At 58.9% G+C, this 15,729-nt stretch overlaps 1 protein-coding gene across 1 annotated transcript; it reads right to left on the reverse strand.

Annotated features, from left to right (window-relative positions):
- Positions 1 to 760: 760 nt before the first annotated feature.
- Positions 761 to 14,066, reverse strand: GPR37L1 (G protein-coupled receptor 37 like 1). Its single transcript, XM_005309953.4, has 2 exons — positions 12,874 to 14,066; positions 761 to 2,096 (listed from the first exon to the last, which is right to left on the reverse strand). The coding sequence occupies exons 1-2, from the start codon at positions 13,633 to 13,635 to the stop codon at positions 1,281 to 1,283; spliced, it is 1,578 nt and encodes a 525-aa protein (XP_005310010.2). The 5' UTR covers positions 13,636 to 14,066; the 3' UTR covers positions 761 to 1,280.
- Positions 14,067 to 15,729: the final 1,663 nt, after the last annotated feature.

A 15,729-nucleotide genomic window follows, 5' to 3' on the forward strand; every position in this document is an offset into this window, starting at 1 on the left:
TCTTGTCCTTGGGCTTCGGAGGGGTAAGGGACTCGCCTGAGAGCTGGGATTAGGGCTCAGGATGAGCTGGCGCTCAGCCCGGAGCGAAATACCCCAGACTATATGGTTTCTGCTAAGGTGGGAGCCTGATCCTTGCGCCCCTTCTGGCTGCTTTGTGCCACCGGGGTTGTGCCCCACAGCCAGAAAGCAATGCTACCAATGCAGTGCCTCAGCAATGCAGGGGCATCTCCCGCTGGCATGGAGACAGCCTGGGATACAGCCAGCATGGCACCACCTGCTCCTCTGGTGTCAGGGATGGGTCGAGGTGAAGGCCCAGGGAGAAGCAGCACCTTGCACTCCAGCCATCCACCACGGGGAGAATGATCCCTAGGGGCTGATTCCTGCCAGCGTAACTTAGAGCAGCCCCAGGAACGTGGGAGCAGACAGGCGACTTCGCTACCTGTCCTCTGCCTGCCTGTGCACTGCTCCACTAGGCCCCAGCACCCAGCCCAGCAGGCTCAGTTGGATTGTCTCCAGTTACACGGGGCGATGACACTGATCTACATGTCCAGCCGTTTCCAGTGTCCAGCTCCCCAGGATGGGCCGCCACCTCCCCATGCCTGGAGTGGAGGGAAGCACAGCGTCAGAGGACATTGATCTAAGTTTGAAACAGCTGGGCTGGCAGCCACAGGCCGTTTGATACCTGATGGGCAGCTCAGAGAACCCAGCCCGCTGCCCTGTGATACTGCATCGAAGAACCTGCCTAGCTGGAGGCCCTTCGTTCTGTCTAGTTAGTGATTTATTCAGGACAGGGTACTCGTACAAGGGGAGAGTTGAGATCCTACAGGAGTCTCTTCACTGCTGCCGCCTCCTGGTTTGGAGGACGGGCTGGGGGGGAAAGGAGGATGGTGAGAACCCAGGATACGTCGGACAGATTAATAGTTGCTACATCCTCTAGGAAACACTATGGTAACTCTCAGTCCTTGAAGTGCTGCAGATGGGACCTTTCCAAGACATCCCCTCACCCAGGCCAGCAACTCCTCGGAGCCGTGCCAGGGAACTGCGACTGGAAGATGCCCGTGGCCTTGGTGACTCTCCAGCAAAGGCAGGAGAGCTGCCTAAGAAGCCACATCAGCTGGCGACAGCACTAACGTCCTTGCTGGGTATCAAACAAGCCCATGGCAGGCATGAAGAAGCCCTGCTCCATCTCATGTGCAGACACTGAGACTAAAGTAACAACATTTGGTCTTGGGAGATGCCAAAGGAACACTCTCTACTGCTTCCCTCGGGGATGATGGAGCTTAGCAAGGCGTGCCCAGAGCCATGATCGGGGGAGGCGACTCCCTGGGCTTGTCGAAGAAGATGGAGGAGGACATCTCTGTCTTCAGCTTGCTGTCTGAGCTGCTGCCCTCGCTGGAGGCCGCGTCCTGGCTACACTCCTCACAGCAGCAGCAGCAGCAATCCATGAAGGCCTGCCCCAGCGGCTTGCAGAGGCAGAGGAGCAGTACGGGGGTGACGGAGCACTTGAAGAACAAGAAGAACTGATTGATGAGGTTGAGCAGGTCCAAGGTTTGCTTGGACATGTCCGGGGACAGGTAGGCCACCACAACGTTGCAGATGTTCTCGGGGATGGTGCACAGGCCGTAGATGACCGTCAGGCCTATGACGGTGCAGTTGAGCTGTCTCTCACACTGACCGTGCTTGGACCCCCGGCACTCCGCCTTCTTCTCGGCGCTGCTGATCCTTTGGGTCACCAGCTGGCAGCTCACGGTGAAGAGGATGGGCAGGCAGAAGTAGCAGCCAAAATACCACCACATCCTGGCGTTTTGGTAGGTGAGGACCAGGGAGTAGACGGACTCCGGCAGCTCCAGTGAAGGCTTCATGGTGCAGTACTCGGTCACCACACCGGACACTGGAGATGTGTCCTGCGTCAGCTGCCAGAGGAGAATCTCCGGCACAGAGAGAGTCATGGAGCCCACCCAGATGACGGCCAGCTTGGCAATGATGGACTGGCACTGCTCTATGGGCCGCATCTTGAGCTGAGGGCTGGTTGCTGTGTGGAACCTGTCGATGCCCAGGGCGCAAAGGCTGAAGGTGGTGACACCTAAGGAAGACACCTGGGGACATGGAAAAAGAGACAGGCTGGGGTCACTGTGTGGCACTAAATGGAGACAGGGTTGCGTTGGCCAGAGACACATCAGGCTTTTACAGCTGGTGAGATGGAAGTTTACTGGCCAGTGAGAACACCGCTGAGCCAGAGTTTAAGGGGGTTCCCAGGGCTTGTGCCCCAAATCTAATCCACCGGCCAAAGTTTGACCATTTCCCAGATTCCAAAGCACTGCATTTCTAAAGCAGCCACCGAGGAACGAACAGCCACACATCACAACAGTCCCCAGCCACCCACATGTTTGTTAAGGGGCCAATACCACCATTTCCTGCTTCTTCTGCAGCGGTGGGAAGAGCTCTGAAGGCGGGAGCAAGGGCTTTAGGGGGGAGGTGAAAGTGCAGATACAAACCCAGTTTGCACTCACGTTCCTGTGAGTGACTGTGCAATACAGAGGTGGCTGCAGCTGGAGACATAAGTAACTTTAGCTTCAGCGCACTGCATGGATATTACATGGGGCCTCCCAGCACATGGGAGGGAGCTAAAGCTGCCCCCAGGGAGTAAACTGAGGCAGAGGGATTCAGTGACTTGCCTGAGGCTGCTCAGGGAGTCCAGTGGCTGAGCAGGAGGGTTTGAGCCCCAGCCCTGTGCTCATCCCTCCAGGCCAGGGCTCTCCTCCTTTTTCATCCGCTAGGCTACAACTGACTAGAATGCCTGTCCCACGCTCCCCTCCCATAACAGCTCCAGCGAGAGTGGGCCAGGGGTTGGAAGCTCATTTAAGGCAATGCAGCAGCTGAAAACAAGGGGGAGAGCCAGGCTCACAAGTGGCCGCATGCCTTCGGACCACCAGCAGGCTCCTCGCAGGCAACCAGTCCTCTGCTCCGGGCCTTCCTGTCCCTCGCTAGCCGCTCCCCCATGTGCTGAACAAGCTGAAGCTGTTGTCCAAAATCAGCCCCTGGGCATTTCCGCTGCATTGAGAAACCCAGGAAAAACATCCCCCTCTGCCAAAGGAAGAGGACACAATTGGTAGGAAAAAATGCCAAGTTCTGGGAGGGTTCGGAGTGAAAATAAACACCAACAGCCGCTCCACAGCCACCGTGCCAGCACTGCCCACTCACTTGCAGCCCCAATCCCACAGCCCTCCTGCTAAAGAAATGTCCACTGTCTGCGCACAGCTGTTCAAGGACGCGCTTGCTGGGCTCCACCGTTCCCCAGAGTCCTAGACCCCAAGGCCAGAAGGGATTACTGGGAGCAGCTACTCTGACCCCTGTACAGCGCAGGAAAACCAGAGCCCGTCCCCGAACTAACTGTTCGTGGAACTAGAACAGATCTTTTAGAAAAACATCCTGTCTTGATTTAAAATTTGCCAGGGGAGAACCCACCACAGCCCTTGGTAATTTGTTCCAATGGTTAATTATCCTTCCTGTAAAAAAATTACACTTTATTTCCAGTCTGCCTTTGTCTAGCTTCAACTTCCAGCCATTGGACTGTGTTAGACCTTTGGCTGCTAGGCTAAAGAGCCCATGATCCACTCCTTGTTCCCCATGTAGGTACTGACAGATCAAGTCACCCCTCAGCCTTCTCTTTGTTAAGCTAAATAGCTGGAGCTCCTGAAGTCTCTCACTATAGGGCAGGTTTTCTAATCCATGTCATAGCTCTTCTCTGAACCCCCTGTAATTTATCAAAATCCTTCAGCATCCACATCCTGCGGACACCAGAACTGGACACTGTATTCCAGCAGCGGGCGCCCCCCTGCCAAGCACACACAGCCCTTTCTGACCTCCGCAAGGGAAGTGCTCAGTGCTCAGCAAATATCTGACATTGGTCCCTTTTTTTTTTAACCCAACCTTTAGCATTTTCAAAAAGTTACTCCCCTGGGGATCCTGGCACAGGCCCTTCTGGGGATCGCAGGGTGCTACCCACCACCATCCTGCACTCAGCTCTCACTCCAACATGCCCATGCCACCTGTCTAAGCTGTGCCCCCACAGTGCTCACCACCCCCGCACTGGCTGTCACATCATCATCAGAGACACAAGGATGTTCCTTCTGCAGCTGTCCCTTCCCGCCCAGTGCTCTCACCTCAGCCTGCCTCCCCGCCTGCTTCCATCAGCATCCCCTCACCATGATCCCAGCGCTTCCCCTGGGCCCTGCCCCGGCCTGGGTCCCTCAGCTGCTGCTATTGGGATTCCAGTGGTGTCCACACTAGCTCATGGCCCCGTTGCACCAGGCGCCACACACACACACACACACACACACACACACACACACACACACACACACACACACACACACAGCTCACAGTTGAACTCAGACGCCGCGGGAGCTCACTTTGAATGGGGAGGTGGAGCATCGGGGCAGTGGTGCAGAAGGGGAGGCCAGGGTGTTTCTCTCGCTGGGGACAGCTGCTGCCAGCCCCGGTCCCATCACCCCAGTTCCTTCCTGCTGCCTGGCCTGATCCCATGTGCTCCAATCACGCCGGGCATGGGGGCAGAACACAGATCACAATATTTCCACTTGGAGGTGCTCCCCCACAGCCTGCCACCCCTTCAGTTCTGCCACCCCTGGTCTAACTGGACAAGAGAAAGGATGGGCAGTTATAAGCTATGGGGCACCAAGAAATTAAGGGCCCCTCTATTCAGCAGCTGGAAGGACGCTACCCAGTGTGGGACGACAGATCTGTGCTAGGTCGAGCAATGCAACCACGGTAGCTCATGCTAACTGCCCAGGCACGTCCCCAGGGGGGCGGGCAGGACTGGATTTGGATGGCTGGCCGAGTGGCACACTTCTAGTTTTAGGTGCTAGATTAAGCAGCGCTGGTGCACCTGGACATCTACCTGAGCAGTGCCTATGTACCTTTAGGGACTGGACCAATCTCCAGGGATGTGGCCCGGCTCTTGGAGCTTGGCTACAGGAAAGAATGGCCCCAGCTGGGCTAAATCGCTGTGGAACCGGATTGGGGTACATCAGTGCAGCTCCCCATGTGGACATTCTTAAACTGGAATAAGAGCACCCACCCCCCGGGGGCTGCATCGGCGTCGGAACCTATGTAGTCGCAGCGGGGCCATTTCCTTCTGCAGACAAAGCCTTCGCCCCAAGAAAGCTGGCGACGGAGCGCTACCCTAGGGAGAGGAAGGGGTTCTTGTCTGCTGGGACTGTGGGATCCCAGCCCCACGCCCACCTGGCCTGGCCTGCACTCCCAACATGCCCTACCCCTCCCATTGCCAGGGCCTGACCCTTCCTCAAGCCAGGAGGCAGCTCCTGAAGGTGGCCGTTCAGCACTCCAATCCAAGGGTGTCTGCACCGTGTGTAGACACACTCCAGCTGGCTTTGAGCTAGCTAGCGCCAATAACTCAGCCGCCCGAGTACAGCCCCAGGGGCCTGACAGACTCGTACAGCCCGTGCTGCCGTGGCCTTGCAGCTATTGTCATTGGCGCTAGCTCGGGAATTCCTACCCATGGTGCAGTCACTCCTCTGGCTGCAGTGTGGACGGACCCAGGCTCTGCAGGGCCCAGCAGGACCCAGCCCCATGACACGTGACCCGCTGCAGCACGTTCCTGGGCTCTGGGCTTCTGAAGGCTAGAGGAGGAGCTGATCTCCAGACGGGTTGAGCCTGCACTAGCTGCCTCACTAAGCCTAGCACACTACTGAGGTAATTTGCTTCCAAACCCGGCAACCACCGTGCCCCCTGCGGCCCCCCCGGAAAGGACCAGCACTGGCCAGGGACTGAGCTACGCCCCCATCCCCAGGCTCTGAGCCCTGCACCCCTCTGAACTTCTAGCAGGTGCCAGGGTGACCCAGGAGCAATCTGGAGGCCAACCAGTGAACTTGGCCAGATGCAGCCCTTGGGCGGGCGGGGGCGGGGAGCCCTGACAGTACATTGTTAAGACACATGGACACAGCCCCGGAGCCCAGCCTGGATCCCCCCAGAGAGAGCAAGTGATGACAAATGCAGCCGCGCCAGTCTGAGCGCATACTACGCCCCCCCCGTCAGACTGACACTACCCAACACCGAGGCCCATTGTCCCAGCCACCTCCTCCACTGAATGAGCCGTTACAGCAGCCTGACCGCAGCCACTGCGTCACTTGCAGCTGGGCGCACCACCTGGGCCGCTCCCCACCCTCCCGGAGCAGCCTCCAGCCCCCAGCACGGGACGGACAGCATTAGGAGTCTGAGCACCATTCTGCAGGGGCGGGATTCCTCCCAGGGCAGCAGGCTCAGCATAACGCCCAGGCCCACCCAAGTCCCGGGGGAGCCTTGTGTCGGCCCCTGCACAGGGTATATTTCACCCCGTGAATTCACGATCATGTTCGGTTCCAGGTATTTCCCCCATTGCCTCGCAGCGCGTTATTACACTAGGCGGAAACTACAAAGACCACCCCCGGACCTGGCCCTGGCCCTGGTATCGATTCGTTAGTCATTATTAATTATATCACATTACAGCCTAGCATGCCGAGGACCGCACTGTGTGAGGGGCTGTACAGACGCAGCACCAAACGCCAGGCCCTGCCACGTACGGTCCAGCCTAAGGGATTGGCAACATGCAGCAGTTGCAGAGGCTCAGGTGCCGGGTGGTTTCAGGAGGGAAGTGATGCTACATCAGAGCGTTAATATCCTCGCCCAGCTGCACCTGTGCCTGTGGCGCTTTCGAGGTAACGCTGAGGTGTCTCCCACCATGGCAGCGAAGTGCTGGACTCTACTGCACAGGGGCGTGTGTGAGGTTTTTGGAGGCTGCGTTTCGGTGAGGCTGAGAACAGCCAATTTCGCAGCCAAGAGCTTCATAGAGCTCTGGGGAATGTGACCAACTTCCCGGCCTGTCATGCAGTGACCACGCTGGAGCACCAGGAACATGCAGCAGCCTGCAGCCAGTCCCGAATTGACTCCTAGGGACAAATCTCCAGCTGGTGCACAGCAGCAGAGCTCCACTGACACCAGGGAGGCTATGCCTGACTCACATCAGCTGGGGATCCGGCCCGTTGACTCCAATGGAGCTCTGGCCGATGACGTGGGCTGGGGATCTGGTCTCCCATGTGCAGCAGAGAGGCACAGCTGCATGCAGGCTGGCTGCGGGGTCCCTCCTATGACACTAGGGAGCGGGGTTCTCTGGTCTCACTGACACCAGCTCTATGCTAGCATGAGGCCAGCGACGCTATCAGGGTGAGAGAGGGGAGACTCGAGCTCCCGGCTCCCAGACCCGCTTTAGAGTCCCCCTCCCCCGTGATCTCAGTGCAGCTGGCAGGGCAAGGAGAAGCTGAGTTGGGGATGGGTTTTCCTCCGCTCGCATGCATGAGTTCTCCATTGTGAGGAGAGCTTCCTCTCCAGGGTAACCTCCCTTCACAATGCCCCTCTTCCCCCTTCATCCCGGGGGTGGCCCAGGAAAGGCACTAGAGGCAGCTCAGGTTGATTCTTTGAACTAGCCAGAGGCACGAGCCCCCAGCCCTGCCAGGACCATGTACCCTGAGGCTGTGGGGTCTGCACTGCCGAGGCGACTGCAGCGTGTGCAGACACAGCTGTGACCTAGCTAGCTGGAGTACTGACTCCAGCAGCTGCAGGCTGAATAATTTCCCAGGGTCCAGGGTGGGCTGGTACCAGGCCACTGAGGGGTGGGAAGGGGCAGGTTGCCCTGGGCCCCCTATTTGAGAGGGTGCCTAAGCCGAGTGGTGTTAGAATATAGATGTTCAGGCCTGCCTGTAAAGGCCTGTACTTTAAGAATGTAGATGTATTTTTATCACTTTGTTAGTTACAGGGGTATAAAACAAAGAATCAGAATCACAGTCTGCCTGTGTATGGGCCTTCTCTCGCTAGAACAGTCTGAGGCCTTGTTCTTAGCTGAGGCGTTTGGCTAAGCAGCAGGGGCAGACATAAGCTGGGAAGCGAACGGTCACATCCTCACATCCCAAACTAGTCACATTGAAATGAGGTGCTATTGGGCTGTTAGGAATACAATAGGGTTACCATATTTTAAGTGTCCAAAAAGAGGACACTCCACGGGCCCCAGCCCCGCCCCAACTCCGCCCCTGCCCCGCCCCAACTCCGCCCCCTCCCCTGGACACTTCGCCCCCTGCCCCTCCCCCACCCCTGCTTCCCGCGAACATTTGATTCGCGGGAAGCCTGAAGCAGCAGGCAAGCTGGGGCGGGGGGGCGCAAGGAGGCGCGGCTCTGGCCCCAGCGTCTCCTGCCCGGCTGGGCTCGGGCCCCGCACCGCCGGCCCCCGGCCCCGAGCACCACCGGCCCCGGCCCAGTCCCCGGCCGAGCACCACCCAGCCCCGCACCGCCGGCCCCCGGCTGAGCACCCCCGGCCCGGTCCCAGCCCAGCACCCCTGGCCGAGCACCCCTGGCCGGCCCCAGCCCGGCCCCCAGCCAAACACAGCTGGCCCCGGTCCCCGCACTGCCGGCTCCAGCCCTGGCCGAGCACCCCGGCCCCCGGCTCCGCACTGCCGGCCCCCGGCTCCGCACCGCCGGCCCCAGCCCGACCCCCGGCCGAACACTGCCAGCCCCGGGCCGAACACCGCCGGCCCCGGGCCCTGCACCGCCGGCCCCGGCCCCGGCGGCTCCGGCCCCGGCCCCCGGCCGAGCGCACCACCGCCCCCGGCCGAGCACCGCCGGGCCCGGCCCGGCCCCCAGCCGAGCACCGCTGGCCCCGGGCCCCGGCCCCGCACCGCCGGCTCCGGCCCCGCACCTCTGGCCCCGGCGGCTCCAGCCAAGCACTGCTGGCCCCAGCAGCTCCGGCCCCCGGCCGAGCACCGCCGGTCCCTCCCTCCCTATTTTCCCGGACATGTCTGGCTTTTTGGGATTTCCTCCCAGACGGGGATTTGAGACCCAAAAAGCCGGACGTGTCCGGGAAAATCCAGACGTATGGTAACCCTAGAATACAACCCTGTCCTGATAGGGCCCGTAATGGTTAAAGAAAACTTAGTTTGATAGCATCCTGTCTGACAAGAAATCACTTCTCAATAGCTGTGGTTGTGAAACCCTCATTTCTGTATCTCTTATCTTTATGGCCCCCACTTTTCTATTGTTAATCTGTCTGGTTCTCTAATTGGTTCTGTCTGCTGTATAATTAATGTTGCTAGGTGTAAGTTAATTAAGGTTGTGGGATATAATTGGTTAGAGAATTATGTTACGTTAGGATTGGTTAGTTAGATTTCAGTAAAATGATTGGTTAAGGTATAGCTGAGAATATTACTGTATAAATTGGGGTCACAGAATCATAGAATATTAGGGTTGGAAGTAGGGTTACTATATTTCAATCCTGCGAAAAGAGGACACTCCAGGGGCCCCTGGCCCTGCCCAACTCTGCCCCTTCCCCGCCCCCACCCCAACTGCGCCCCTTGCCCAAAGTCCCCGCCCCAACTCCGCCCCAGGGTGACCAGAGCAAAAAAAAAAAAAAACCAACCCCCCACCACCATTCCTCCTCCCTCCGCAAGCGCTGGAGGGAGGCCCGGGAGACGCAGGGGAGCGCAGGGCCAGGGTGAGTGTGAGTCCGGCCTGGCCCCAAGCAGGCAGGACTCGGGCGCGGTACCTTGAGGGAGAGTAGGGGGATGGCCCGCGGGGCCAGGCGGCGGCTGTTCTCCCCACCTGGGCAGCGGGACTCGGGAGCAGCCGCTGTTGCAACTCCCACTGCCGCGGGGGGAGGAAGCGGCCAAGCATGTGGCGCTTGGCGGCTGCGGCTCTGGCACCCGGGCCCGAACCCTCCGAGCCCGGGCCTTCTGTGGGGACCCAGCAGCGCGCACGCTGCGCCCAGCCCCTGGCCAGTCGCGTCTGGGCTGGCTGCCCAGCTGGTGCAATCCCCCGGGCGGTCCCGGGGCGGAGGCATCAGCAGCCCCGTTCGTTCCCCTGCAGGACCCAAGCGGGATGGGGGGGCTGGGGCCTGCTGCCCCCACTCCGGGGGCCGCCTGCAGGATTGCACCAGCTGGGTTCCCACAGCAGGCCCGGGCTCAGGGGGTTCATGCCCCGGGCGCCAGAGCTGCAGCCGCCAAGTGCCACATGCTTGGCCGCTTCCCCCCGCGGCAGTGGGAGCTGCAGCAGGGCTGCTCCCGAGTCCGGCTGCCCAGGTGGGGAGAACGAACAGCCACTGCCTGGCCCTGGAAAGTTGGAGCCCGGGGAGGAGGCGGTCCCCTTACCATGCCTCCCTATTTTCCCGGACATGTCCTGCTTTTTGGAAATTCCTCCCGGACGGAGATTTGAGGACCAAAAAGCCGGACATGTCCGGGAAAATCCGGACGTATGGTAACCCTATGGAAGAGACCTCAGAAGATCATCTAGTCCAACTCCCTGCTCAAAGCAACCCCAACTAAATCATCCCAGCCAGGGCTTTGTCAAACAGGAAGTGGGCAGGAAATTGGATTCATGCTTGCTGGAAATTAACCCCAATAAACATCGCATTGTCTGCACTTCGGACTCCTAGTCTTTAGCTGCTTGCTGTCTGTGTGACAAGAAGCAGGGAAGTGGGAGGGTGGCAGGAAAGCCCTCTAACAAGTGGCATGGTGACCTGGTGTGCAGGGTCACAGCGCCACTCAGGTTTGGCCCGGCTGCCCCTCCGTGCTGATGGTGGGATGGCTGGGCTGGGACAAACCTGAGTGGCTCTGCAGCCCCCCCGCCCCATGCCAGGTTGTAACACCCGAAGCAGGGAGCTGGGCCCAGCCTCGCAGGATGGGAGCAGCTGTGGGGTGAGCGTGCAGCTGCAACCCCACACCCCGGACCTCCCCTCAGTCGTAAGTTTTCTGGAAAGGTTGGGGGGCCTCAGTTTCAGATTTCGCCTCTGTCCCCCCAAAACCTCTGTGCAGCCCTGGCTGCAGCCCCTGGTGCCGCAGCTTCCCAGGTCATTTCTCCAGCTAAATCAATGCTAACTTGGGTCTGTCTACGTGCCACACTCACGCCTCTGACTGCAGCGCGGCCAGACCCTGTGTCAACTTCTGTCTCCCTCAACAAGGACACAACCCCCCCACCCAGCAGTGGCTCCAGGCACCAGCGCTCCAAGCGCGTGCCTGGGGCGGCAAGCCACGGGGGGGCTGTCAGGCAGCCTTCGGCGGCAAGCCTGCAGGAGGTCCACCGGTCCCGCGGCTTCGGTGGCAATTCGGCGGGAGGTACGCCGAAGCCGCAGGACCGGCAGACCTCCCACAGGCGTGCCGCCGAAGGCAGCCTGCCTGCTGTGCTTGGGGTGGCAAAAAAGCTAGAGCCGCCCCTGCCCCCACCCCACAATCAAGCTCTCCTGACCGCATGAAAGCTGGTTCCAGCTCTTTCAGTCCAGCCCGTTTTCCTGTGCATGGGGCTAGCGCTGACGGGGAGAGAAGTGACTCTGTGAAAATGGCATCTCAGTGTGTCTGTTTATTCTGAACACAAGGTGCTGATCTGGCCCACACCCCTGGCTCAGCCTACCCTCCGTGAGCGACAACTCCGCCCTCTGGCTATCCACCTGGGTCCCATCTCACCTGCATACCCTGCCAGCAACACAGGGCCTGGCACTAGCAGGCTGTGAGCGTGGTGGGTAGAGGGTAGAACGGGGGTTAACTCATCCGCAGCTGGGCAGGGCTGGCGGCAGTCCAAGCCACTGGCTACAACACTGCAGCTGGGGTGCTGAGAGCCAGGCCCTTCGCTTTGGGTGCCCAGATTCACAGATTCATAGATTCTAGGACTGGAAGGGACCTCGAGAGGTCATCGAGTCCAGTCCCCTGCCCTCATAACAGGACCAAATACTAGACCATTCCTGATAGACAGTTATCTAACCTACTCTTAAATCTCTCCAGAGATGGAAATTCCACAACCTACCTAGGCAGTTTATCCCAGTGTTTAACCACCCTGACAGTTAGGAACTTTTTCCTAATGTCCAACCTAAACCTCCCTTGCTGCAGTTTAAGCCCATTGCTTCTTGTTTTGCCCTTAGAGGCTAAGATGAACAAGTTTTCTCCTTTCTCCTTATGACACCCTTTTAGGTACCTGAAAACTGCTATCATTTCCCCTCTCAGTCTTCTCTTTTCCAAACTAAACAAACCCAATTCTTTCAGCCTTCCTTCATAGGTCATGTTCTCTAGACCTTTAATCATTCTTGTTGTTCTTCTCTGGACCCTCTCCAATTTCTCCCCATCTTTCTTGAAATGCGGTGCCCAGAACTGGACACAATACTCTAGTTGAGGCCTAACCAGCGCAGAGTAGAGTGGAAGAATGACTTCTCGTGTCTTGCTCACAACACACCTGTTAATGGTACCTGGTTTTCAGAGGGCAGGTGTGAATGCCCCACACCAGTGGGGATCAGGCCGCTTATTTATGTGCCAGTTGTTAGGAGCCCAAGAGCAAGCAGGTCTCTGCTGTGTCTCCGGTCCCTTAGCAAAAGCAGACCGCTGGGTGGGAATGAGGGAGGATTTTACAGTCCCTTTTCTCACCCTACACACCCCGTGTGGCTCTGGGAGCCCCAGACTACAGCCCAAAGGGGTTGGGTGACCAGACAGCAAGTGTGAAAAACAGGGACAGGGGGTGGAGGGTAATAGGTGTCTATATAAAACAAAGCCCGGAATATCAGGATGTCCCTATAAAATCAGGACATCTGGTCACCCTACAAGGGGACTGGGGCTGTGATTGCTCCATACAGGGCCTGTCCCACGCTCGCTGTCTGAACCCAGGTGTCTGGACCTCGGGTGAGGTTTTAAGTGCTGGGCGAGCTGGGGGAAATACACCAGCACAAGCCCGGAGGGGTGAAGTGGCACCCGGAGGGGTTGTGCTGGATTCCTGCACTGGGCGAATGGCACCATAGGAGCGGACATACACCATCTGCCGGAGCCCCCACTGGCCCCTTACCTCCATGAAAGGCACGATGCGGCAGGAGATGTCCCCTAGCAGCCTCTTCTTGGTGATCTCGTTGAAGATGACCACGGGGAGGCAGAAGAAGAGGACAAGGAAGTCCCAGAGAGCCAGGCTGGCCAGGATGGAGTTCCAGGCGCTCTTCAGGTAGTAGTTGTGCCAGACGATGCACATGACCGACAGGTTGCCGATGATGCCCACGGCAAAGACAATGAGGGAGAGGAACATCACGGCGTAGGCGCTGTAAGAGTTCTCCGTCACCGGGTACAGGGGGTTTTGGATCTGCAGACGCTTGTCCAGCACCGTGGGGAGGTTGCCACGGGGGTCTGTGCCTTGGAGGTCTGTGTGGCTCCCGTCTCGGTGTTCAGCAGGGTCTGTGCTGGATGGCACCAGGGGCTTGGTTGGCTGTAGACTGGCTGGGTTGATGGGCCGGGGGAACTCCACCCTTATCCCCGGCATGTACTGCTGGACTGACTTGGAGTCCTCGTCCTCGGTCCCTCTGCGCAGCCTCTCCCTCATCAGCTGTTCTTCTGAGGCTGGCTGGACCCGGTGACCATCCCGTGGGCGCCGCACCTTCCCAGGTGACCCTGACAGAACATCGGCTGGTAGGTCGAGCCCCAGACCACCTCCTCTGTCCCCGTGCTCCTGCCCGGGATGTGCACGGTCCCCCTGGATCAGCAGGGCAGTGCCCGGCTTCACCATGGCCCCATAGGTCTGCAGCACCAGCAGCGAAAGCACGAGAGACCAAGGCAAAGGCATCGCTCCCTCGGCACCAGCTCCACCGCGCCTGCAAAGCAGAGGTGACCCCAACCCGGGGGCTATGGAGAGAAAGGGAAAATTCCCCAACTTGAAGGAGGAGTGGAGGAGTTGTGGGGTGAGCCGGGAGGCAGAGAGGCTGCAGGCTGCTCTCCCAGCTCCAACCGCTGCTCTGGGTTCTCTGCAGATCTCTCGCTGGAATAATAAGTTTTCCTCAGCCAAACCGGCCCTTGCCAGAGCCCCGGGCCCTCTGGTGGCCGTAATGCAACTCACCAGAGCAACCAAACAACACCCCGACCTGCACCACTGAGAGGGGGGCTCTGGGATCACACAGGGTTGTTGCTATGGGGACCGGAGGGGCGGGGGGGAGCTCGGCCGCTCCAGGCCCATGCAGAGTGCGCCATCCATCCAGAATACTGGCCATTGCCCAGACAGACGCAGAGTCACAGGCCAAGCTGCGATCCAGCCGCCTGTAGCATTACCGCATTCGGGATTCAAATGCAATTAACGCTACAGTATCTATAAGGGCGTGATGTACTGAGAAATAAGGGAAAAACCTAAAAAGCCAAGCAGAAAGCCAAGGCCCACTCCCAAGGGTTGGGACAGCTGGCAGGTGCCCGGGGGATGGTGCCGCTATTCAGAGGCGAAGCAGAGCAGGATGCCAGAGCGGCTCACGAGGGATATCGAGACCCCTCAGGCACCCATAGACATGCAGACAAGGCTAAGACGTGACTTGACCCCTCCCCCACGCCTGTCGCTATCCCAGCTCCCTGCTCTCTTCTAGTGTCTCCAGGTTCTTCTCTGACCCTCATCCCCGGGGTATCTGAGCCCCTGCAGACAGCGCATTCAGTGACGTGACTCCTGGCTGGCCCACGTGGTTGGGTCTCTCTCGTCCTCTTCCCAGGGGGAGAACTGTGGGTGCAGTCGTTTGTTTTGGGAGGGTCGTTTTTGTTTATGCACACGCTGCTACCTGGCCCCAGCCCTGCTCCTGCCCGCCCACACAGTGGCACCTCCCCTCACTGTTTGTCTGCTTTTTACGTTGTCAGCTCCTGGGGGCCAGGACTGTCAGCACAGGTTTGTGCAGCACCTGGCACAACAGGGTCTTGACCTGGTTGGCATCTAGGTGCTACCACAATAGAAATCTTAAATAATAAAACTGATAGCTGATGGAGGGAGACCTGTGTGGTCCACAAACCGGGACACGGGCGATACGGCCTATGGGGCAGAACTGGAATCAGGACCTGAGCAAGGCTGGGAACAAGGCAGGAGTAGGACTGGAGCAGGACTAAGAACAGGGCAGGCACAGGAGAGATGCTCCCAGCTGCAAACAGACACACGCACGCACTTGGCCAATTGGGCGGCCCTGCTGTGGCTTGTCTGTGCTCGTAGGTTGCCCAGAGAAGGGGTGGGTGCAGCTGCAAGCCCTCATTCCTGACAGATGGGGGATTGGATGGGGACTCAGGACACCAGGGGTCTGTCCCAAGCTCTGCCACTGGCACCCTGGGAGACCTTAGGCACGTCCCGAGTTGTCTCTGTTTCTGTTCTCCCTCCATATCTCGTTCACTTGGCTTGTCTACTCCTTGGTTCAGGGCCTGGCCACTACTGTTGGTGCACTGGGGCCCTGATCTCAGCCGGGCCCTCTGGACACTACTCCAGCCTAGTGCAGCTAGTGGATCAGACGAACTTAGTGACACACCCTGAATCTCTGACAAAACCGAGCTGCTGCAAGTCCAAGGGATCCAAGAAAAAGAGGCAGTTTATTCCTGCGGGTTGCCCATGCCAGTGTGAATGGGCTGCGTGCTCCGCCCCCATCTCCCAGTGACTGCATGCTTGTTAAATCAAAGTGAGCAGGTGTTTCTGTCTGGAAAGTCACCAGGGTCTGAGCCCTGCCCCGTCCAGTCCCATGAGCACATGACTTTCCACAGCCTGCATCTGTGGGGCACGTCTGGGACCTCCTTTGCTGAGCGCCCTGGCCCGCCTGCAGGGGCTGCTCACACCAGAGCTGGGGAGGGTCTGAGCTACTGGGTTTATTCCCCATTGAGAGGAGTGAGTGGTTCAGCTCTGTGTGCTACACACCTTGCCAGGCACCTGGCTGCC

This window comes from Chrysemys picta, chromosome 4, assembly GCF_011386835.1.
Source record: "Chrysemys picta bellii isolate R12L10 chromosome 4, ASM1138683v2, whole genome shotgun sequence".
In the NCBI taxonomy this organism is placed as follows: Eukaryota; Metazoa; Chordata; order Testudines; family Emydidae; genus Chrysemys; species Chrysemys picta.